Source organism: Arvicola amphibius, chromosome 2, assembly GCF_903992535.2.
Source record: "Arvicola amphibius chromosome 2, mArvAmp1.2, whole genome shotgun sequence".
Lineage (NCBI taxonomy): Eukaryota > Metazoa > Chordata > Mammalia > Rodentia > Cricetidae > Arvicola > Arvicola amphibius.
The window spans coordinates 58,366,921-58,392,628 of record NC_052048.2 but is presented as its reverse complement, the minus strand read 5'-3'; the positions used below and the strand labels follow the sequence as shown (position 1 = coordinate 58,392,628).

Here is a 25,708-nt window from a genome sequence, read left to right as displayed (position 1 = left end):
ATCTGAAGATACTGATAAACACCCTGGGGAGCATACACCCTTGGGAGAACCAGACATCTATGCCTGGGTAGATGGGCAGCACCGAATAAAGGGTTAGGTCTTCCAGGCCTGTGAGCACGGGTCTAGCAGGGCACTGAGACTGCAGCCACACCTCTGTTCCAGAGGCTCACAGCAGCAAGAAGATAAGAGGATATGATGGTACTGGATCATAAGGAATACCACTGGTCCCGCCCTTACCCATACCCTAGTCCTGTCTTCCACCCTCTCCAAGCCTCTGGACAGCTCATAGGGAGGCTTAGGCTCATGCAAGTCCAGGAAAGGAAAGAGATTTCAGGAGAGCCAGGGTAGACCTCCTCAATGGCTGAGCCCTAAACTGGCCCAAGAAGATGAATGCAGCCCCCCCCCCCCCCCATTGGTCTGTGATGTCTTTACTCAGCTGTATAATGCCATAGCACGAAACTCTGGCAAAGCACACTAAGTGGCTCACAGGACTTTCTGAAAACACAGGTTAATTCCAACATCGAGCAAACTTTTACACGAAAAAATAGACATCCAGATTCTTCTGGGGGGGGGGGGCAAGGGCAGATACCCCGGCAGAAGAGGCAATATTCTACCTGGCATGCTTACCAGAGGACCTAGCTGGACCTCAGCATGCAGAGTCCCTTGGCCCTGAAGTATAAATGGACAGGGTGACTGGCCTGGGGTACCCCTTTCTTCCCAGCTCAGCAGTAGCCTGGAGCAAGTACTTGGCAGGAGTCCAGAGCCTATTTTCGCAGAGGTACCTGGGTCATCTTGCAGGACCAAACAAGGGCTGCAATTGGGAACTCTGGCCAGAAATGGCTCTTTGGAGGCTGTAGGGGGAGCTATTCACAGGACTGGGGCTCTGGGGGCCCAGGAAGATGCTGGGAGGAGCATTCCGGAGAGATGGCTTTATGCGGGGGAGGGTCATGTTGGCAGGCAGGACTCTGGGGAAGAAGGGGGAGGTAGGGGCACCCCAGCCAGCCATGAGCAGCTGAAGTTGACAGGTCTTAAATTAATCGCTACAATTTTACACAACAACACGTTTGGCAGGGCCTGGCCTAGGGCCAGCCAAGTCTCTGGAGCTCCCTAGATGCTTTTTAAAGCCCTGGAAGTCCCAGGCCTGGGAAAGATAGGAGGGGCCAGCCCAGCCTGCCTGCCCTAGGTCAGGCAATGGCCTGGGGTCCCCAGAGTCCAGGCTCCAACACTCAGGGCTGAGAGTGGGGAGGAGGTGGGGCCAAAGGCACCCCTGTGTACTGTTGGTCAGCCAGCAGAGCCAAGACCAGAAGCCTCAGGAGTGGGAGGAGCATGGTTATAAACAAGAGGGCTCAGGAGGCCACTCTAAAGCCCAGATGCAGGAGGTAGCCTGCAGCCCACAGGCTAAAAGGCTAGTACTGGCTTGAACAGGGGACCACAGAAAGTTGCCCATCTGTCAGGGCCATGACCTGGGGAGGTACAGGCTGTGGGAATCTTGTAGCCTGGAGGTGGCCCAGGCCCCAGGCCCAGCAGTGGGAACTACAGGCATTTCCAAGCCAGGGACAACCTAAAGATACTGCAGGGAGGCTACTCCAATTTCAAAGGCCACCATAGCAACTCTGGATGGAGTCCTGGGGGCCAGCAACTGAGAAAAAGGGGCTCCTCAGAGTCACTAAAGCATAGCCTAAGTCTCAGAGCCCTACTAGGTTCCAGTCATCCTCCAAGGACCCACTGAAGAGGGGAGGGAGGAGCAAGGGCCCTTGATTCATGTGACAGGACTGCTCTGTGCCTCAGTTTCCCAATCTGTGGAACAGATGCTGGGATGTCTGTGAGGCTTTGGGTGAGTCAGTCACATGGGTACTCAGTGCATGCTCACAGGAAGGGCGCCTGTTAGGCTCTGCAGAAGTGCTGAAAAGAGGGCTTAGAAAGGCTCACACAGCCAGCAGAGAGCGGACAAAACTTCAGAAACACCTCATTTGCACAACACTAGCAACAAAAGATGATCGATAAGACAGGAACACCTGTTGAACTATTTCAGGAAATCCCACGACTGGGACAGGTGGATTGGGTGAAAAGGGCCAGACAGCAGGGGCCCCATGATGTAATTATATCCATGTCCTGAGTGGCACAGCATGCACCCAGTTCAAACACAGACATCTAAATGAAATGTTGGTTCAACTTTGTGCCCCCCCACCCCTGCAGATGATTCCATATGCCCCAGAAAGGCCCCATCCACTCAAGCGCTGTACTTAGCCATCTGTACCCAGGGATGGGAGGAGCCTAAATCATGGGCCAGGCTCTGGCAGGCAGAAACAGAGGCCCTTGGCCTGATGAGGACTCTGGCTGGGGGCAAAAAACTAGCTCCTCAGCGGGACTGTCCAGTGGCTGTACAAACAGAATCTCAAGGGGGTAACCTGGCTGAGGCAGCAGAGAAGACTTCATTCCTACCTGCCCTCTTGGGCATGGGGGCGAGGGGAGGCAGGAGTGAGGAAGGGGGGAGGGCTAACAATTCAACCTCTGACACAGATATCACCACAGTGCAGCCTCTGCTCATGGATAGTCTCCGAGGTCCCATAACCGGACTCAGTTCCCTCTCTGTGGGAGCACTGCCAACCAAGACTCAGGGGAACATGTATGCTCAGAGTTTGCCAGTCAGCCTTAACCAAAGGGGCCCCTGGGGCCCAGGAGGCAGGAAGGAGACAGGACTGGAGGGACCTGTTCTCCCAGCCTCACTTGATTCTGTCTGCCACCCCTAGTCCACAGGACATCAAAAGGGACACTCCCAACCACAGAAGCCCATCTCCAGCTGGGAGGCAGGTACTAGGGAACCCCAAGAGAAGTCTCTAGGTTTGCTGTACCCCAGCTTCTATGACCCTTCTCAACACATATTCACCAACCTCTCTCAGTGGCTTCCCAGTCCCATGTGCCTCCTTGAGGCACTTGTAGGTTACAGGAGAGGCCACAATGGAGCTCAGAGCACACCTACACCACCTGGGAGTCACAATGAACAGGACAGGGCTCCATGGGCAGCAGGGGCCTGGACTGAGCCATTCAACCACGCACCTCCACTGGCCAAGGGCCAGGACTCTAAAGTAGAGAATCCATGGGATTCCTTGCTCACCTAGGAGGCCCCTCAATTATCAGCTCAGATCGCAAGGCCTCAAGACTACCAGCAGCACCCCAGCCCAAGATAGGAACATTGAGAATGAAGACTTCCCAGAGATCCCTTAACGGGCAAGGCTGGGATGTGGTTTCCACATGCAAGGTTAGGGGGCTGAGAGCAGACAGGCCTTCCTGGCTCTGGGCCCAGTCTCACCCACGGGCACATGAGCAGGCAGGCCAGAGGGATTGGGGCAGGGGGTGTCAAAAGAGATCTCAGCTGTTATTTCATCCCTTGGCCCAGGTGGGACCCTACCCACTGCCCATGCAGTGACAGGCAGACCCACAGCTTCTCCTGGAAGCCCTCCCTGTCCAACCAGTTCTGGAGAGGAAGAGAGTCTAGAAATCAAACAGGCCAGTATGCAGAGCCAGCCTCATCCGAAGGCCTGAGCTGGTCCCTCAGTCACTCCAATCACCTGCTCCCTGGACACCAGGCTGTGGTGTGATGGGGGCAGGGCACTCCCCTTGCCCTACCCTTGGCCTTGGCATTGCTTTACTGCACAGTGGGTGGGAGTGGGGCTGGCTGACACAGAGAGTGCTGCTTCAGCAGACACCAGATCTCCCAGGGCTGAAAGTAGGACCAGTGGGGAGGGGGCCCGCATAATCCTGCTCAGCCCAACATCGACACAAGCTTCCTCTCCAGTCTCTAGACACTCAAGCCATCCTCCAGGATTCAGGCCTCTGTACAATGATCCTGAAAATCTTGTGCAGCAAAACAGAGCCAACCTCAAGCCCTGTCACAAGCCCCTTGGGCCCCCAGATACACAACAGGACAGAAAAAAAAAAAAAAAAACTTCCCATGGGAAGCCCAGAAAGGAGGCCCTTCAGGGGCACCTGGAGATTTGAGCCCCTCAAGGTCACTGGGCCTGGCACAGAGGCATGCACCCACCCACCTCATGCGCAGACCCAGGCTCCCTGTCAGAGAAAATATGCTTCTCTCCTTTGGATGGGACCTGTACACACACACACACACACACACACACACTACCCGGTGGGGGGCCCTCCAAGCCCACACAGGCCTGACCTTGCGGATGCGGCCGCTGCGAGTGCCGGCGAAAACCACGGTGCGGCCCTGGTAGTCATAGGCAGCCACAGCAGTCAGGCCATCATCCTTGTCCACAAAAAGGGGTGTGCCCTCGATGGTGACCGTGCCCCCCAGTGGCTGGTTGAAGTCCTGCCCGCAGAAGTCGTCATCGATCTGCAGGGGCTGTAAGAAGGGGCAAGGTAAGCATTTTGCAGCCATCAGCACCTTCACCTTGAGCACAGCGGGGACAAGGCAGGAGAAGGGAGGCCCAGGGTGGGAGTGAGAAGCCACAGAGCCACCCAGACCCAAGCAAGGCCTACAAAACTATGGAGGAGAAACAGGGTCTGTGAAGCAGCCCAGGTCTGGTGAATGTGTCCAGAGTGGGTGACTTGAGGGAAGGGTGGTGAGCTACAGGGCCCACAACCATGGAACCAGGCCAGCCACTACAGGGATGGTCATGGTGGACAAAGGAAGGATGGTTTAGAATTGGGGGACAGCCAATAGAATTATTCCTCCAGCAAATCTTACATTTGCACCTTGCATGTAGACAAAAACAATGTTTAAGGCAGGAGGGAGTGGGCACACCCAGAAGTCACAGAGAGGGACCTGCTGTGCTGGCAGCAGGAAGCAATCAATACCTCAAGGTTCCGGAGTTGGTTTAGAGTGGAGCACAGGAGGGGGGTGGATACACAGGACAGGAATTTGGGGAGAAGGAAGAGGACAGCTGGTTCTCTTCTGGAGTCTGGCATTAGCTGGGGTAGAGGCCACTGATATAAATGCAGAGGGAGGCCAGCCAGGCTGGGAATCCCTGGGAAATAATCAGGGCAGGTCTGAGGCCAGGAGCAGGGTATCCAGAGTACACGTGGGGACACAATGCCTTTCTGAGGAGCCAAGAGAAGACGGGTGGCTTTACCTCCCCAGTGCATTTAGAGCCCCAGCCATGCCCACAGCCACCCTTTGAGGTGCCAAGTAGCAGCCTGTGGCTCCAGTTTTGAGATGGGAAACCTGCAGCCTTCTGGAGGAAAAGCCGGCTTTGGGGGCAGAGAACAATGGCTGCAGAGCATCCAGCACGGTAGCTGGGCTGCCTCTATGTCAAGGCCTCTCTCAGAGGGTATCCCATGGTGCATTCAGCACCCAGCATTGGGCACGGTGGGGTTCCAGGAGGGAGGCAGCCTGCCAGGAGGCTATGGGGATTATAAGCTCCACAGAAACAGTGTCTGGGATCCTTGTTCTGGTTGTATGACCCTGGATAAGTCAATCTACCTCTCAGCCTCTATAACCTCATCTGTAAAAGGGGAGTGATCTAAAAGTGGTCATCACCATCCAATGTCCCCGAGGGCTTTGGAGCTGTATGGACAGGTGCTATCACCCACTTCCTAAGGCACATGGCGATGTCGTGGCTAGGAGCAGACTTTTGGGGCTGGTATGCTGGGTTCAGGTTCTGCCTCACAGGGCTGGGGAAAAAGCAGAAAGTAGGCCCAGCATAGAGCAAGGACACCAACGTGTAGCTAAGATGTGACCCCAGGAAGGGTGACAGGAGCCCCCACCCATACTTCCCTACCCCTGCTCACCGAGTTGATGCAGCCCAGCTCCTTGTTGAGCAGCCAAGGCAGTGAAAGCTTGCCCTCACCACGGTAGCATGACTGGATGCGCTCTTTGATTTTCTCCTTAATGGCCCGCAGTGTGAATAGGCACAGCGCCGACTCCTTGGGTGGCTTCACACGGTTCTTCTGGCCCTGTGCGAACACGGTGAACAACACGTCCTCATTCTCAGCAAGGCCCAGCTGCTTGGCCAGGACCTGGCCTGGCCGGCTCAGGTAGGCATCCTGCACCAGGCGGTACTCCACGCCAGCCTGTTCGCAGCCAATGGGAAACTCCACATAGGAGTAGAACTTGGGGTCATCCACACACAGCCGCACAATCTTGGAGGTGAAGAAGTGCTCACCAGCGGCATCAGGCGAGGTAAGTTGCGTGTCCAGCTGCAGGGTGAGGTAGTATACGAACTGCTCGCTGCGGAAACTGTACACATAGTAGATGTCAAAGGCGGGGAACTTGGACAGTGTGTCTGATGGGATCTTGAGCTGAGATGACACAAACTCGTCCTGATACACGAAACCAAACATGTCAGCATCTTCCTCATTGGCCATGAGCCGGCGACTGGACAATGTGGGGAAGTATTCTGATTTGCCATCGATGGGTGTGCCTACGAAGAGCTTGGCCTGGCCCTGGCCAGGAGTCCCGGCAATAAGTACTCCTGCCATGCTGCTGGCCTCTCGGACACTGGACAGGTAGTGCTCCTTGCGGTGGTGTGGCTCGCCCAGCTTGAAGAGATCGTCCAACCTCAGAAACTGGCAGATGCCCTGTGAGGCACTGCCACAGGCCAACAGGCGGTTGGCAGCATAGTCCAGCAGTAGAAGCTTGTTGACGTTGTCTGTGCTGCCCAGGCCATGTGGGCATGACTGTACACTGGGGGGTGGATAGCATTTCTCGTTGTCTTCTACGGGGCCTGTCACATGGGCCCGAAGCAGGGTCAGGTTCCCTGACAGCTTGTAGATGCGGTTCACTGCGCCAACATATACCTCTCCGGTCTGCTCGTGAACCACCAGGTGGGTGAGGCCCCAGTCATTGGCCACAAAGGTGCGGAAGGCAGGTTGTGGACCCACACCAGCTGGGGGTGAGCTGATGACCATCCACACACCCCTCAGCAGCAGCAGTAGCAGCAGCAACAGTGGTGTCCGAGGGCTCAGGGTTGGCAGTGGCATGGTGGGCTGGGGCCTCAAGTCAAGGTATTCAGGTCCGGTAGGGGTGACCATCATGGGACTGGGTTTCCAGGCCCTGGAAAGAACAGGCAAGAGAGGGTATGAGTGTGGTGATGCCCACATGTGCACAGGGCATCCAGGCATGGCCTCCTCATTCTCTGAGTTCTCCACATGAGTGTGTGCTATAAAGATACCTCCAAAAAGACCCTCGACCACTACCCAGACAGATCAGAACAAAGAAGGCACTTCCGTGTCCTGAGGCATGCAGGCAGCAAGGGCGCACAAGTGTCACAGGGAACACACTATAGCTAGCAGCAGCAAAACAGGATACCTGCCTGGCAGCAGGGTGCTCCACTAGAGCCTGTGCCCTGCCACTTCTGGCAAGATAAGAATGGGCCCAGGAACACAGAGCATCTTTCAAGGGTCTGGGGTCTACATGACCCTAACCCAGAGCCCGTCCGTGCCCTGGGGATCAAGATCCCTCAAGATCCTCAATCTCAAATGAGTGACATGTTCCCTGTATCAGTGTCCCCCATCAAAGCCGAGCAGAGACAGGCTATGGTACACACACCCTCCTCCACACAGTGTCAGCTGCCTTGGTGACTCCCAGCACCATTTGGCTCAGTGCAGCCACGTCCCACACTATTAGACACTCTCTGATGTGTGGACTGCTCCCCTGAGATTCCAAAACAATTCCCAGCACAGCATCCCTACCCACAAAGACCACCAGATAGAGTCCCCCGCTCCCCAGTTCCACAGCCACATGGCAATAGTTCCAAGCTTGGCTTAGGCTACTCTGCAGAAACTTCTGTGGGATCTTGACTCTGGCATTGCTCCCTAGTTGACCTTGGCCCAGCATCTTACAAACCTCAAGGCTGGCACTCTAAGGACAAATCTAGAGGCAGCAGCTCCCCCAGAAACCCCACATCTCCAGGCAGAGAGCACTCCCTAGTCCTCAATAGTGTCCTCTGCCCACTCCTGCCTGGTTCCTCCACTGTATCTACCCACAGCCAGGACTCCATGAGGCAGTTTGGGCCACTTTTTGTACCTCCACTGCCTTCCAAACCCTGACACAACACCTCAAATCCAGATGTGCATCCACAGCCCCTGCAAAGTGCCACCTTCCAGGATTAAGTAGTGTTGGCCAAATGTAACGGCCCTAATGGAGACAATACCTTTTCCTCAGTTTCCCTAGCCATCAAAGGAATTTCAACACTTTTTTCCTGGTGGCTGAAACAGTTTGAAGTCCATGTCCTGATGGACAGATGCCCCACTCTTGAAGACAGCAGGGTCACAGAACCTGTCCTGTGGGCTTGGTGTGTGTGTGCGTGGCGGGGTCCTCTTACCCAACTCCTTGGCTGATGACTGACCATAGAAGCGTTTAGTGTGGCGAGTGGGCAGCCAGCCAGTATACACAGCTTCTTTAGACTCCTACATACTGCCCTCCCCAACAGACTCATTCACAGCTGGGGACAACTGAGGCTTAAAGATGGTACCCCTCAGCAAGTCCAGGTGTGGAGCTAGCCAGAGGCAGAAAGCAAGTTACGGGTGCTCAGCCCTTAATCTTCCATGTTCTACCCTAGAGCACAAGGCACCTCGCTCTGCTCTGCCGCCAAGGCTGCTAAGGGAAGCCCGAGCTGCCTCTTCGGACTTGCTCATGCAGGCAGTAGCTGCCAGCTCTCAGTTGTCTTGATCCATGGCATAGGTCTGGTGAGTGGCTCTGGCTACTTACTGCGCAAATGTTCTCCCAAAAGGACATAAGCTGGGTGTAAAACCTTTCTCTCCAGAGCCACTGGGCCCAAGCAGATTCAGCAAACACTTGCAACTGAGAGAACAAGTGAGCCAAGGCACTAGGAGTGGTCAGCCAGACCCGGACAAAAGCTACCTTCAGCATCAATCCAGATGGGGAAATTAAGGCTCAGGAAAGCAAAAAGTGTTGACTAAATCCCAGAGTAGATGCAGGGTGGTAGCACCTTGCAGGAAACCTCCCAGCAGGCTATCATCTGCCTTGTGCCCCAAGACCAGCAGCCACCAGGGGCCTCCACAGGCAGCCAAGAGGAGAGAACACCCACAACAAGTCCCCTACCCCCAAAACCAAAGCAGACTAGAGAGCAGGTTGCTTACAGACAAAACGGGCCTGGGCTGAGCACTGAGTCCATGTGAACTCCAAAGAAAACATGAATCACTCACCATTTATCAGTTCAAAGCAGGCCTGCAATTACCAGGGGCTGGGCTCTCCCCTCCTCCGGGATAATTATACACGTCTTAATGCAATTACGGGCCCTACTTTTTATATTAAACAGGAGGGACCTGGCTGAAGAAGCTACCATCCAAACTCCAGCCTGGCCCTGGGCCCACTCCCCTGCCTCCCAACAGAAGTTGCTGAGAAGGGATTGGCCTGGGGGGGCACAGGGCTGCCGGCCAGGAAAAGAGGGGACCCCAAGCCCACACCTACCACGCACAAAGACTAGCAAGGATGCCTGGGCTACTTTCTCTAGTTTAGAGAGAGGAGACTCAGGACTCCGACAGATCCAAGGTCACACAGCCAGCCCTGACAGAAAGGGAAAAGCTAGAGCTTCTATAGAGACCCCAGGTAGGAAAAGGAGCCAGGTCCACCGAGAAAACCCTGTGTGCCCACAAAGTAGGGCCTGATACTGGGTGCTGGGCCAGACTGGGGGAAGGGAACAGGCAGGCTCTGGGTTCTGTGAGTTGCCTGGCCACCCTAGACTACAGAAGCCCCCAGAGGGGCCTCTCTATGTGCTCTAGGAGAACCAGGTTCAGGGGATACTGGTGGGGTGGAGGTGTTCTGGAAGGATGGCGTGAAGAACACACCTGCTGGAAACGCTAATGGGGCAGCATGAACGGCCACAGCTCCCCAACACGAACAAGTGCAATGCAGACAGGAGGACCACGGTGGTGCTGGGTGTGTGCAGCAGGGACCCAGGGAGAGAGGCCAGGCTTGGAGGTGGGGGCCTCAGTCAGGGGCCACTCTGGAACAGGCCTCCAGCGGAGTGCATTGAGCTGGTACCCTGCCCTCTCATAAGCTGGGATGACACCATGGTTCTTGCTCAGAAACAAAGACCCCAGAGCCATGGGTACAGCTTGTTCCCTGGGTCCTGATGCTCTGGAGCCTAATGGGTGTGGACAGGCTGGTCTTGCTGTCATTTCACCTAGTGGATCCCCCTCAGCAGCCAGAGGACTGCTTTGCCTTGTCACCCTGCCCCACCCTGTGGGAGGTCACAGGAGACGGTCTCCAGTGGCCTACTCTTTACCTGGAGGCCTTGGAGTCCTGCTGTCCAGAAAAGGTGCCAGCTTCTGGCCTTCCCTGGGGTCCCATACTCTTGGCCAGAGGTTCCATGGGATGTGGCTTTGTCCACGACATCTTGTCTGGCCCCAAACCCAAGAACATATACCAGCCAACCTTGCACACAGACCTCAAGCCTCCACCCATGCTGTCCTCTGTGCCTGAAGACACCTTGGGTGGGCTCCAAGCTGCCACCTCCCCACTACCTGACTGCTTAGTCCTGAAGCAGAATCCCTGGTTTGTGCCTCTGCCTAGGACACAAGCTGAGTGCTTCCCAGACCCACCAGACTCTTGGCCAGCCTAACATAGCACCACTATCCCCCCCTGCTCTCCCCCAACAAGCAAAGGACTTGAAAAATTGGGGGTGCTCCCGAAGGGCTGGAGACACACAAGATAGTACCACCCCCACAGGACAGAAGACCCCAAGGACCTGCTGGAGGGGATAGGCAGCGCCAGGGGACAGAGAGCCAGAGGTAGGAGCCTGGCTGAGGGGCAGAGGCTCAGTTCCTTCCCATCCCCCCAACACACCCCTTTCTTTCAAGGGGCGTGGCCCCAGCACCCCACAGATGAGCCTGAGACAGCTCCTGGCACCTAGTAGCCCCTCAGAAGCCTTCTCATCCCCTTCGGGGCTGCACCTGGGGGTCTCTGCAGACAGAAGGGCCTCCCTGGAGTCTATGCTCGCCCTTCACCGCTGCAGTCAGAGTAAGCCCACCACCGCCACCGTCCTCGCCGCACACCAGGCCTGGGACCGTCCAGGAAGCAAGGGGCGAAGCCTCCACAGAAGGAATGACCCCGTGGAGGCCCTGCGCAGGGGGAGGCCGAGGAGGCCCGAGCCGGCGGTCTCTCCGGTGGCACCGCACCTCCCCTTGCAGCCGCCCGGTGGAGGGCCTGCTGGCCGCGGATGGCCGCGGAGCCCACTCGCGCGCCGGGGCCGGAGTCCCCACGAATCCTTGCAACTTCCACCCCATGGCCCGAGGCCGGCCCAGGGCGCAGCCTGGGACCTCCCCAAATCCAGCGGCCCTGCCCGGGCCTGCCCAGCGCGGCGCTCGCCTGCGGCCCACGTCCCCACCCGCGGCCCGGTCCGACCCGGCTCTACACGGGTCGACATGGGCACCCGCAGGGCCCTCCTCGCGGGTACACTGCAAACTTTCTATTCTGCCTGAAGGAGGGGGCCGTGACTGCAACCACAGACACTGCGCCGCCCGGATCGCAGGGGCCCTTACGCGCTACGACCCGCCTGGACGCGGCAGCCTTTCGCGGGGACCGCGCCCGGACACACGCGGGCGCCCGGCCGGAGCCGCAGGACACGCCAGCCGCGGACACGAGCGCCGCAGTCCTCGCGCACACCCCCTGGCCACCGCCAGCACCCCCCACAGCCACTCGGGACCCCGGGCCGCGATGAGGCTCCCGCTGCCCGCGGGGAAAGTTGCGCCCCGACTCACCCGACAACCCCGGGCGCGCCCCGCCGCCGGCCATCGCCGCGCCCTGCCGCTTGCCCCTCCGCGGGGCCGCCCACGCCGCGCAGGCCGCCGAGGCCGCTGCGCCCGGGCTCTGCTCCGCTGCGTGGCTGCGTCGCCGCTGCCCAGCATGAATGGGGCGCTGAGCGCCGCGCGGCTGCGGACCGGCCTCGCTCTCGCCGCCCCGCGGAGCGCCGTGCCGCGCGCATGCGCCAACCGAAGCCGGGGGGCGGGGCTGGGAGGCGGGGCGGGACTCCCGATGTCCTGCAGGGGGCGCTCGGCCCCGCGCCGATAGCGCGCGCATTGGGCCCCACCGCTTGCCTTCAAAGGGCGATGTCACCTCAGCCTTAAAACTCTGGACTGTTGTGTGTGTGTGTGGGGGTGCTTGAGGTGGTTGGGGTGGTCCCAGGACTTGGTGCACTCTATAACGAGCACGGGCTGGAAGCAGAGCTTTCGTCCACCAAAGGATAAACTGAGGCTGGAGGAAGCACTTGCCCTGGTCTTGTTGCTCATCTTGGCTGGTGCGCCCGATCTCTTAGGTGGGACGGGCACTGCACCTCGCAGGCCCCAGACGGTGGCGAGTGCCAAGATACCCTAGCTCAGGGATGACTGACCCGTCCGGTACGCGGTCCTGCAGTGGGGCGTGTTAAGACCACCCCAGCAGGAGAGAGACAGTGCCAGGCAGACCGTGGGCGCGGGGCTGGCCTGCAGAGCTGGGTGCGCCGGGTCTCGGGCATGCAAAAAGAACCTTTCTCTCTCTCTCTCTTTCTCTCTCTCTGTCGGGAAGGCAATCTGGTGCAAGGCAGCCGGACCAAAGCAAGGCAGGCAGCCGCGCAACACGGAACAGAGCAACCACAAAAGGTGGTCGTGGGAGGGGCAAGCGCTGGCCGGCCACAGCCTGGGGGACTTGATGCACTTACCCGGTAAGGACCGTTGTCCCTACTTCTTTCTCTCCTAGGCAGCCATCACCCTCTTTCCCTGTGCTCTTCCTTGCCTGGCTTTTCTCTGGGTGTGACCATTTATATTTGTCCCCCTGAATGACATATTCTTTTGTGTGGCTTATTTGGGATGCTATAGAAATGGGGTCCCACTATCCTCTCTGAGAGAAATGAAGGGGCTCTAGGACAGTCTTTGCTCTCAGTGTGTGGTGTGGGCCACCCTGGACGGTTAACCCTCCTCTCTGCTGATGCCTTAGGATTCCCCACCTTGGAGACCGGGGGCCATAGGTAGGTGTGTGTTTAGCTTCAGCAGACACTGCAAACTGGTTTTCCCCAGTGAAGTCCCACCCCTCCGCATGGTGGAGAACTGTCAGCAACAGTGGGAAAGGTTGTGCTTTGACTTTGCCAGGCTGAGGGTAGGAGATGGTTTTCCATGCCCCTGAATAGTGGCGAGGCTCTTCTCTCACAGTTACACTTGCCGTCTGATCTCACAAGCACTCCACGCTGAAGGTACAAATCTCTGCTGAGCTGTACGGATGGCGTAGACTGAGACTGCTTAGTCCACATGATCTGTCCAAGCTCCCTAGCTGGTTGGTAGCAGAGCCTGGAGCCCAGCCCAGAGGTCCAGCTCAACCCACGGGCTTCCCAGCTGCACACCTGGTCCAGAGCTGACATGGCTGCTTTTTATGTTTGACTGTGCTGTCCACTCCACAGCTTTACCTGCCTCACAGACTCCGTAGCTTACTTGTAGCACTTTGGGGAGGAAACAATGTGAAGGCCACTGCCAACCTGGGGATGTGCTCATCCAGTTGTTTCCCGAGTTGCCTCTGCTCCTTGGCTCGAGAGGCTGGCTGCCTCTGCCCACACCTGCCTGGTCTCCTTTGCAGACCTGTCTTCCAAAGTTCCACTTGGCAGGCACTCAAGGCTCTTTCCCTTTTGCCATCAGCAGTGCCCATGAAAACACCGGCTTCTGCTAGGAGGAAGGTCCTCATCTCCAGCTTCTCTGAGAAAGCTGGGGCTGCACGTGGTCAAAACTCAGCTCGGGGTTACCTTGGAATCCCATCTGTACCTGTCTCCCCAAAGTACAACTATAAACTCTGGTGCCATTCACCAGCCCCTCTAGCCTGCATTTCCCAACCCTGAGAATTCTTCCAGAAACTTTACTAAGGCTGCTCTTAAATCCTTGTCTTCCATGTGTCTTTTCCACTGCTTCTCAGCAACATCTGTCTACTTGCTAACGAACAGCAAGAACTTTGGAAATCAACTGTTTTACCCTGTTGGAACCTTCGAGAGTCCCTATCTCATGTTAAATAATGTCATACACAGTCACCTGGTCCAGGTGATGGGAGGCCTGAGTATGACAGAGAAAACTATATGGGACAGGGTTTGGGGTGTGGTGGTGGTGGGGGGGGTGGAGAGAGAAGATTGAGTAGTAAGAGGGCTGGGTGCTCAATCACGAGGACTGAGTTCAGATCCCAGTACCCAAGTGGGGCATCTCCCAAGAAAGCATTCTTAAACAGGAGTCTAAGACAAAGAAAAATAAAGTATGGATAGATTTCACTACATTAAAATGAATATTTTCTGTTCACTCTAAAGGAAGCAATACGGGGACAAGTCAGGATCTCAAAAACCTCTTACAGTAACATACAAATGACAATGGATATGTATCCAGAATATATGGATCAAAGAATCAGATCACCTCCACATGCCCTTTTCTGGATAAAAAAAAGTGGCAAGGGGTTGTTGCCTTGGATTAGTTCAGGTTAGTGGCTTCCTCAGATCCCTCGGCCTGTCAACTGCACTGTCTCTCAGTTATGTCCCGTTTTGTGGGGAGCTGAGAAGTCCCCTGAAGCAGAAGTAGAAAGCCAGTGGCCAGAGAAAAACTGGGATTGAAACTGGTCTGCAGTTTTAGGGCTCTTGACCACACTTCAGGGAGGGGAAGTGAGTCAGCACAGCTGCCGTGACTGTGACCGCTAGGGCTTCTCCCTCTGGGTTTCCCCTTCGGGGTTACTTCCCTGCCTAATGCAGTATAGACAGCAGCAACTGGAGAGGAGGGGAGGGCTCCAGGAACAAGGTTCTGTTGGGGGTGCCCAACCAGTTCTTAAAACCCCTTTATATGTGCTAGCCCTAAACAGTCTCAGGGCCATTTATGCACATGTGAGAGACCCTCTTACAGAAATGGCTCAGCTGGTTCTTCCTCCCTACAGACAGCCTTATATTAGGAATAAGAGGTAAGGAGGACAGAATAGGGAGAGCCCAGACACTCTAGAGGGCCCACTCTCCCAGGCCCAGGTTAAAGCTGGAGGCCATCCATTCCAGTCTGCCCCTGTTCCCACATCAGTGCCTCTTTGCCCATTCCACCCTCTTCCCTCCTGCCATCTCCTGACTGGAGGATGTGGACCCCCTCCTGTCTCTGGCTTCCACCCCACTGCCTGTTGTTAGCTTTCTACCTATGATCCAAGGAGGGCCGAAATAGAGTTGGTGGAGTACCTCCTACTTATAACCCTCTACACATACATGTATGTCACTCACACATATCACAAAGACATTTATACATGTATAGGTATATTTGCATACAATCAGACATGCACTCACAGACACATACATGGCACTCATGCTTATGCATACATACATGTACTCAGGCATATAAACAAATGTACACACACATGCACATAAACTCAGGCATACATATACATGCATATGTGTGTATATATAAATACACATACATGTGCACATGTATTGCTTGCACCCACATATGCAGTCATAAACTCACAAGTGAGCTCACAGAGAGACACATATACATACATGTGAAACACTTGTGTATATATATTAAAAAACATGCACTTGTACAGCTCCCAAGCACAGAGGACTCGTACGTCCACCTGCTGGCCTGCTTACTCCTCTGGCTCACCATATGCCCTCCCAGCCCTTGTGTGATTTCTGTGTCCCTAAAGGAGACCAGGGCCCAGCTCCAGTCTCTGACAACACCCCTCTACTGTTCCTGCTAGAACTTTGTACACCCAGTTATCCCCAGCCATTGGCTTGTCTTTACACCTCAGACCCTGGGACGCCTGATGAGCAGACATGGGGTTGGGTGCAGTCACTTGCATTCTGGGAAATCCATTCTACACCCTGGACAGGAAGGGTAAATATGGGCAGTTGTTCCTGGCCAGAAACAGGAGGAATTCAATGGAAGGTGTTCACAGGCCCATGTTTGGTCTTGGCTTTTGTCCAGAACCCTAAAGGAAGGAGGAGGAGAAGCACCTAGGCTAGGAGCTGGTGCTTCAGACAGAGGGCTTGCTCGGCCCCAGGCACTCTCCCAGCCTCACCAGGGTCTGGGCTCACTGGGGTGTTGCTGATCAAAGAACTGGAAGGCAGGTATGCAGGAGTTCCTGTGGTCATGGGGCTTTGGTACTCCCTCCAAGTCAGTGGCTCTATGATGGCCTCAAGGTTGGAAAGCCTCTCTAGCTACCCTAGAAACCTCCACTCTAAGACTTGGGAGCCCTTTGCCAAGTATCAGAGAAGCAAGATATGAGTCTCCTGGCTTTGCTGGTGATTATTTTTTTTCCACTGTGCTATAAATAGCTAGGTGGAAGTATAGAGGCTAGATTTCTCTCTCCTCTAGACAATGATGGGCAGTGCCACCCTGCCCATAGGTGCTGGGCAAAAGAGGACAGCTATGACAGAAGAAGGAAACAAGATTCAGAGTCTCAACATGCTAAACCCCAAGTGTTTGAGGGCTGATAAAATAAACCAAACAAAATAAATATCCAAATAAAGATACCCAAGAGGCAACCAAGGCCTACCTCTATAATCTATTTTATTTTGGGAATTACTTTGACTATCCTGACCAACCATTTGAAAGGAGGTTTCTTGGAACAATGATTATGTCTACGGACATGTTAACATGGAAAGTGGTCTGATACACAGAAAAAGAACTACAGGCAACTAATGACTGCCAGAAGGAGGGGGCTTAGCTTCTCCCAGGGATGAGCCTCATGACTGGTTGTCTAGTGCGGAGAGGTCAGCCTTGAAACCATATACACACAAACAAGCTCAGTAGGAGATATATATGTATATATGTATGTATATATATTTGTACACACATAAACATACATATGTCTGTCTGTATGTATGTAACAATAATAAAGAGAAGGTCAACTTGAAAGTCGGAGGGAGATACTGGGAGAGCTCAAGGGAGGGCAGCTGGGAGGAAAGGGAGAGGAGATATGATATAATTCTATTTCAGTAAAAAGATCACCTGTCATAGCAAGGACCATCTCAAACTGAATGAAAGGTATCATAACAGGGATGACATCAATATTGGCATGAGCTGATGATTTTTAAACAATCATAAAAGATGCCAGAATGAGCAATTATGACCATGAATGAAACAATGAAAATATGGACTCTTACTAAGGAAATAACTATATAATATAAAGACAAAAACAAAAGCAAGGGAACAGAAGAACAATCTATTGAGCCTAAAGACAGATGAGTAAAAACTATCTAGTCTAAAAAGCAGAGGGAAAATAGTTTATTTGGGGAGGGGAACAGCTCAAGCCTCCTGGGATAAAGCAACGTGTAACATTCATGTTATCCAAGTGCCAGAAGGAGAAGAAAAAGTGGGAAGCTGGGAAAATATCCAAAGGAATAATGACTGGAAATTGTAAACTCAGGCAAAAGCAATAGCCTTAAAGATTCAAGAAGCTGAATGAACCCCAAATAGCAAAATCTAAAGAAATCCACACTAAGATGCATCACACTTGCAAAAACTTAAAAAAAATCTTGAAAGCAACTATAGAGAAATACCATTTTCACTAGGGAGGAAAGAAATTCAAATAACACAGATTTCTCATTAGAAATTTTGGAGTCTATAAAGATGCAGAACATTGTTAAATCCTAAAAAAACATGGTAATCATGATTTTTTTTTATACCCAGTGAAACTATCCTTCAGGGACATACATGGAAACAAAAGAGGTGTTCAACAGCAGACTTTTCAGTCCATATATATGCACACTCCTTGTAGCTAAAGAAAGCCATGATATAGCAAAAAGGAAATGATTTAAAAAAAATTTTGAAGCAAGGAAAATAGGAAGAGAAAGAGGACAGGTAAATGCAACAGACATCTGTAGAGTATCTAAATTTAGACATTGTCTGATGTCCCGATAAATGATGTAATACTCACTAACCACATAAACCTGCACAGATACTAAAAATAAGGCAGGGAATCGAAAAGTAAATACTAAACACGAAAAAGAAAACCAAACAAGCTGGAAGCAAAGCAAAAATTAAAATGGCAGGCAGCCATTTTATCAGTAGTTACAGAAAATAAATGGCATGATTCCATTTCTCTAATATTTTGGAGATGAAAACATTACAGAGATGGAGGACAAGCTGGAGGTTATCAGGGCACCCTGGTTTGGCCATGGTTGAAGTAGGTCCCCTAAAGTTTGTATATAAAAGGTTAATCCCCTTGTGGGATTTTAAGGGGTAGAAGCTCTCCTACGGTGTCTAGGGCAGGGTCTGTAAGGGCACTAAGACTAGAGGATATCAATTGTAGGACCCCTTTGAATCCTGGTAGATTTAAAAGAAATGGGAGACAGGACCAGAAGATGCATGCACATGCATGCTTCCCGTGTCTCTTGACATGGTGTCACATGACAAATGACAAAGAACTTGCTGACACCAGAACCAATGCCCTTGTCTCAATAAGGTGTCACATAAGATGTGACCACTGAGGACAATGGTGAAGTGAACACAAGAGCCCTTCTGCTCTTTCCGACTTCCTGTTAAGCCTTTAATTGTTATGATTTCAAAATAAGTTTTAGAAAATTCCTTGGTTATTGCTTTGACTGTTCCAGCTTGGTGCAAGTGTTGCCTCTTGGACAGGGCTGCCACAGGGTTTCCAGGGTCCACCCTCTGAAGCTATTATAGGGACTCCGAGTGCCCCAGTGACTGTGGCCCCTGTCACTATTCACTTGCTCCAAGTCTAGGGTGAGAGCAGAGATGACAAAGGAAAGGAAGGTATCCAGGGAGCCTTTCCAGGTAGTCCTGTCACCTTCTCTTCCCTGTGCATCAACTCTCCAAGGAAGCCCCCATTCCAGGAATGGCCCAGGGAAGTTATGATTTCCCTCGGAAACAGCAAGCAGACACACAGGCAGATACCTCAGGGTCTTTTGGAGGCTCATGGGCAATGGACATGTCGGAAGACCAGGGCAAAAGGTAAAGACTCACAGGCTTTGTGACCAACAGTGAAAAGGGTGTGTGTGAGTATGGATCATCACGAGGCAGAGCGGCATGCTTCAGGACACAGAGCAAGTTGCACTGGATGGCCAGGCACCAAACCCAAAGAGCCAGTGACAGAACAGGCTGTGCAATAGAGGCCCCCTCTCTCTATTGCTGGCTCTACCCCAAACCCTTGCTCTGTCCCTGCTACCCTCAGGATTTCCCTGACACCATGCACTGTGCTCTGCAGTCACCCTATTCTGGAGGGATTTCTTTCCACGAGGTCACCCTGCTGAGCTTGGCCATGGCTTCAGCCTCCAGGCCTCTATTTGGGCCAGAATGGCCTGGACTGAACACCAGCAGCTTGTACATTTTGGCTTGTGCCAGCACTAGCTCAAAAACAGAGGCGTCTGTCATGGGTCCTGACATTCCTCAGCGTGAGTTAAGATACACAGGGAATGTATGAGGCACCAGGATCATTGGCTCTTATTGCCTCAGTCTGTCCTTCTTGGGCACTGGCTACAGTGTCAGGGAACTGGTCCAGAAGAGCTCGAAGACAGCACACACTCCAGAGACCCACACTCCATGCCCTAAAAACCCCCTTCCTGTGTATCAACATATTCTGACTCAAGGAGCAGGCTCTAAAATGACATTCCAAATATTTAATAGCTAGTAAGAATGGGCTCCAGATATCAGCAGTGGGCAGGATCTCACGGGCTGGGCTGGGCCAACATCCATCCTTGTGGAAACCTGATTTTGCTTCTTTCCACAGATAACTGCAGACTCACGCTGAATGGCCCAAGGACACTGAGCTTCAGGCACGGCTGGATTCATTTTTGGCTCCACCTTACCTTTATTCTCAGGTGTGCTCAGAACATCTTTCTCACACGGCTCTGATGCAATAGAATCACCCAAATGGTCCTTCCTTACAACCAGTTTAGGAAATAAAGAGCTTTCCTCAGCCTGAAACTACTATGCATGCACCTCTCAACTACTTTGTGTGGGGCAGCATGGTGACAACTCCAGAACCCAGGGCTTTCAATCAGTCACCTTTGGCTAAAACAACCAGTGTTTTAATGGTTAAAACAGGTGCTCTTTTCTTTTTACTCAAACAGTACAGAAAATGAAACGCAAGGAGAAGCCTGTCTTCAAGCCCCACTCGGGGTGGCAAGTGAGAACTCAAGGAAGCCTGGGCTCACATAGCCAGCCTGGGGCATCTTCAGTCCTGGACAGGCACAATCTGCTGCTCAGAAACTTTCATGTGTACTTTGTCTGTCTTTCCTCTTAGCAAAAAGTTGAGTGATAATTCCTCAGGAGTTCCTGGAGATGGAGATCTCCCTCTTCCCCCCATTTCCTCTCCCACTCTTATTTCCCCTTTCTCCCTTTCATTTACATAAAGTGCTCAGGTTTGAACAAACAGCACCACACCATTTTACGGTTACACACATATATGAAAGTCCCCCATTCCTACCAGCATGGCACCGTTCACTTGCTCCGCATCCAGGGTGGGAGTAGAGATGACAAAGGAGGTGAAGGTATCCAGGATGACTTTTCTGCTGCTCCCTGCTACCCCTGTGTCTATGTCAGCATGAGTTCTGTAGTCTTGCATCTGTTTCTGTCAGTACTATGCCCCATCTTTGCCTCTTTTTAGGTGTGTGACTAGCTTCTAATGGATAGACAGGGCAAAGGGGCAGGGATCCTCTGTGATATGCCATGCAAGGTAAGAGACAGCCTTATGAAAGTGAGGGTCACAGGACAGTTGGTGGCCTCCAGGAGCTGGGCCCAACATCAGCAAAAAGACAGCTGCAAGGGAAGCTGGTGGTAGCCAGGTGCACGCACTTGCTACTGAGGAACAGCCTGGATATGCCTGCACTGCAGCCTGAGACTGATGACCCAGCTGGCTGGGCCTGGAACTAACCCAGACTGATGATTGTGTGCTGGGTCAGCCCAGGTTTGTGGTCCTGTTGGGGAGAAAAAAAAAAACAAAAAACAAACACACACACAAAACCAAGCAAATGCATGGGTTGGAGAGATGGTTCAGCTGTTAAAGAGTACATATAGATCTTCCAGAGGACTGAAATTTGGTCCCAGTATCCATGCCAGGTGGCTTGTAACTATCCATAACTCCAGCTCCAAAGGGATCCAACACCTGTGACCTATGTGGGAATCTACATGCATGTACATGCACACATATATGCACACTATCTCGAAAGAAAGCAAACACAGCAGTGGGTTCTGTGCAGGTTTCTCTCTCACAGGACTGGGTAGTTCTAGCTGCTCACTGTGCAGTGTGACTTCCTAGGAACACAGGTAGGATGGGGTTGCTCTAATTCTTGACTTCTGTAAATAAATCTATATGACATCCTGTATGGGCAGAGAGGACAAAAAGGGTCATTCTCTTGAGTGCCAACCAGGAGAGAAACGGGGCATCCTAGCACCTTAGGAAACCACCAGCTGGTGAAGAGCACTGCCGGTTCTTCCAGAGGACTGGGGTTCAGTTTCCAGCAACCACATGTTGGCTCACAACTTCTTGTAGCTCCAATCCCAGATGACCCTACACCCTCATCTGACCTCTGCGGGCACTGCACACACGTTGTGCACAGACATACACGCAGGCAAAACACCTATACACACACACACACACACACACACACACAAAACAACAAACCAAAAACAAAACCCAAATCAAACAAAACAAGTCCTCCCCCCAAACAAAGAACAAACAAAACCATCGAGCCTTCTACACCACCGCAGTAGCAGGGAGCCTCCAGGAGGCTGTTTGCTATCGTTTCTGCTTTGGCTGGGGATGTAGGACTTTGGGTGGTTTTACTTTGCATTCCCCCAGAAAGACATCATCACTTGAGCTTTACCCCAACTTCACAGAACAGGGAGGCGAAACTCAGAGCCTTGTACATGGAGAGGTCCCCAAAGCTGCACCACCCGTGCCTCTCTTGCATGTTTACGAAACACGAGTTTCCTGTGGTTAGAGATATAACTGTGAGTTGCTTTGAAAAAATGATCTTGAATCCCAAACTGCAAGTCCAGGGGAGAGAAACTATAAGGATAAAGTGAGACTTGCCGGGACACCTCCCGTGTCCAAGAATAATGGCAACACAGAAAGACAGCTGAGTCAGAAAAGAGTTTCAGCCCCTAGATCGAGCCATGCCTGAGGCTTCCTTCTGAACATCTCAATCACTCACGTTTTTGTTTAAGTTGGCTAGTGGTCAGGGTCTGCTGCTCATCCCGAAGGAGTCTGGTTGACATATCCCAGTATGCCCAGACCCTGACTCTCCAGAATGTGGACATTCTTCAGGCTCTTGTTCTTGGGGGAGGAAGCAGACAAGGGTGGAAAGGAGCTCCCTGGGTCCAGACTCAGCCTACCTGCTGCTGGTCTAAAACCCAACTCATTACCAAGTGTGTTTTGAGGCTGAATAACCAAGTAATTGGTTCATACGTTCCATAGTCAAACTTTAGCAAATATGTTTTTCATAATTAGTTGATGTTTATTTAACAGGAATAACCAGCACATTAAATTTAATGAGGCAGGTTTTCATGTGAAGTGAGAATGTGCTTCCTTCAGAGTGAACTGCTTTGGTCCTCCTGGCCCCAGACCTAGAGTGATGCCAGGCTGGCCTGGGTCTGCCGAGGGAACCAGGAGAAGAGGGCAAAGTTAGAGAGCTAGAGTCAGCCTTGGGCACTCCATGACCCCACTATAGTTTCCCCCATCACCCATGTTCCCACTGATCTCCCCACTCAAGGGTAGCCTCCCCTGGTTTTACTCTGTGATGTCTTTAAGCAAGTGTCTGTGACTGTGAAGGATACCAAGGTGGTTTCTATAGGTGTTTGGTAAGTGCAGAAAGACCTGCCTGGACCTCCCGCAGGGATGTAATACCCCAGACCCTGCCTCACTGCTGGTCTCTGCTTAGGGTAGAAAGAAGGACCTTGCTGTTCAAGGAGGCTCAAACTGTCTAGGCTTAGAACAAAGCTGATCTTGGTAACAGGAGCAAGGGCCCAGATATGCCAGAGGGAAGAGGCTGCCTCGTGATCTCAGGCTGTCAAGGGCCAACCCCAGTCCCCAGCCCCCATTGCCCAGCTCGGGTTGGAGGAGAGCTTAGTTGGTAGAGGCCTTCCTAGCATGTAGTTCTGGGCTTGATACCAAAGTATTAAATAAACTGGGTGTGGTAGTGCAGGCCTGTGATCTCAGTACTTGGGGAGCAGGGTGATCAAGAATTCAAGGTCACCCCTGGCTACACAGTCAAGTTTGGGGACAATCTGGGATATGTGAGACCCTACTCAAAATAAATAAATAGATGAGACCAGTTTAGAAGATTAGAAAACAGTGTTAATTACGCACACAGCTATCATCCTATCTCCCAAGCAAGAATCGATAGCACGCTCTGTGAACTTCGTCTTCCTCTCTAAATGTGCACATATCTGTGTCCTGGTAAGATTTTTTTTTTTTAATTCTAAGAGGTCCACATTCATTTCTGTATCATACAGGAAGTACCTCACACTCTTGCTGGATGTGGCTTTGCTTTTGGGTTGATCACAGTCCCATGTTCGCCACCCATAGGCATGCAGACTGTCCAGTCCTTTGCCAGTTACTTACTTCACTGAATCAGTTCAGGTTTAGCCCTGACTTCAACATTCCTATTTCCTTTCTATTCCCAGTTTTTCGATCCTGGAGTTGGAGCACCCAGGCTCTGAGCTCACAGGCTCTCCCATTGACAGACTTGGCCATAACCTAACCCTAGACACCCACACACCCATCTCTTTTGCTGGCCTCTGACTACATGAGAAATGGACTGGGTGTGACCCTGCCTTGATAGTACCCAGGAAACAGTGATTACATTGGGCCACTTGTTCCCTGTGCAGTGATGTGGAAGCAAGGAGGAGCTTGCTGGTTGCTTGTCAGAGAAACCTTGTGCCAGCAAGAGCAGACAGTAGAGGCAGAGGGAGAAGCAAGGTTACCACATAGTCTCCATTGGCCTTGTCTAGCCCTTCATGGACAACTTTTCAAGTCACCTCAGGCTGGGCACAAAAGACAGCCTGAGTACTCCCCACTCCTAATCAGATGCAGGATCAGGTCCTGGAGGGAGGACTCACTGCAGGACTACCAGCAGCACACAGTGGCAGGTCTTGGAAGAGTACCGTAGGGGTCACTGTCCCTTCCCCTGGCAGGTTGTATCCCTAGATACAAAGGGAGGGTGCTCATGGCCAGTGGAAGAGCTGACTTGGGATGGTCTATCAGGTCTTTACACCACACACCTGGATCAATGCTCTGTTATGTACCCATGTGAAAACACAAATACACAAACACACATAATACATGCACGTACGCATGCACACACACCTTATTTCTAGCACCAGTTCTGAGAACCACTGGGCATCAGGTATGCAAACTTTGAATCGGTGAATGCCAGTATGGGCTTCTTTAGTCCATTCTGCAAACCTGGCCTCGTGTATTTTGCAGCTTTTGTGTAAGGTATGTAAGGGTTACTGTAAACTGTCCCTTTATGTCCGTTCACATTGTCCCTTGTAAGACTCAGTCTGGAAATATCCTCTTTCTTGTGTTACAGCCTTCTCTGCTCTCCTGGAGGCAGCTGCAGGGATATCTTTCTCCATCCCTTTCTTTTCAATCACTCTGCCCTCAGAACTAGGGTGATGGGTCCTGTAAACAGCACACAGGACGCTTTTGTTTGCTTGCTTTTTGTGATCTTGGAAACTCTGTTTTCAGTTTAGGGCAATGAACCCAGAGCCTGGCTGCTAGGGAAGTGCTCTACCACTGAGCAACATCCCCAGCCCTTTTGAATGTTTCATTTTTGAGACAGTCTTGTCTTGTTAATTAAGTTGTCCAGATTGGTCTCAAACTTGCAATCTTCCTGTCTTAGCCTCCCGAGTAGCCAGGATTACAACTATCCACCACTATGTTCTGTGGGATTGTGCATTTTATTAGTCAAATGTGGGGTGTGTGTGTATGTGTGTGTGTGTGTTGCATCCATGTATGTCTCTTTGTGCCTGGTACCAGTGAAGGCTAGAATGTGTGCGATTCTGAGCCTGGAGTTACAGAAGGTTGTGAGTTACCATGTGGGTGCTGGGAATCAAATCCAAGTCCTTTTAACCACTGAGCCATCTTTCCAGCCCTGGGATCCTGTATTTTAAAAGACAAAGTTTTATGCACTTCACCCAGCACACTCTCCCAGGAAGTCACAGTGACCATATTGCTTTGTACGGGTATTGTCCTCTTGCAGTCCCCTGCACTAACTCTAGGTATGCTTACTGAGTGTGACAGTAGAAGGATTATATGGGGCAGAACTAGTCTGTCCCAATTTCTAAGAGTGGTCTCAAGGCCACCTCGCTGCTGACATTGGGCTCACACCTGATTCATTGTCACAGAACTCTCCAGGCCAATAATGTCATGTAAGGAGAGATGCTGTAGTTATATAGCCTTTATAGCCAACCCTGGACTTGTGCCGGAGACACTCTCTGGGTAGCCAGGAATAGGTAAGGGCATTCTAAGATCAGGTTAGAGGGTAGCTCTGTCCCTGGCACAGCCAGGGCCCATCGCCAATAGAAGGTGCAGTGTTAGTCTGAGGGCAGGGGTTGAGGGCCAGGCTGCTCTGAGTCCTGTCTCTGGATCTTCCTGTGTGATCTTGGCAAGTTGCTAATATTCTCTGTGCCATACTGTCCTCATCTGTGAGGATGATTAGAGTAGTAATTACCCCAGATTGCTGTGTAAGGCTTTAAGCAAACATGCACTGATCTGGTTCCTGTTTAAAGTCTGCTAAGTGCTAGATTTGGCTGTTGGTATCATTCTCTGCCAGCTGTCCACTACCTGCCAAGA

General features: G+C 52.3%; 1 protein-coding gene across 2 annotated transcripts in view; it reads right to left on the bottom strand.

Annotated features, from left to right (window-relative positions):
• The window catches only part of Plxna1 (plexin A1), a 41,295-nt gene extending 34,309 nt beyond the window's left edge, over positions 1 to 6,986 (bottom strand). For both annotated transcript variants that reach the window (XM_038319944.1, XM_038319945.1), the window contains exons 1-2: positions 5,749 to 6,986; positions 4,178 to 4,360 (exon numbers count right to left, since the gene is read on the bottom strand). In XM_038319944.1, coding sequence (XP_038175872.1) covers positions 4,178 to 4,360; positions 5,749 to 6,939 — 1,374 coding nt within the window. In that variant the 5' untranslated portion in view covers positions 6,940 to 6,986. The remainder of the gene's footprint in view (positions 1 to 4,177; positions 4,361 to 5,748) is intronic.
• Between the last annotated feature and the right edge of the window lie 18,722 nt (positions 6,987 to 25,708).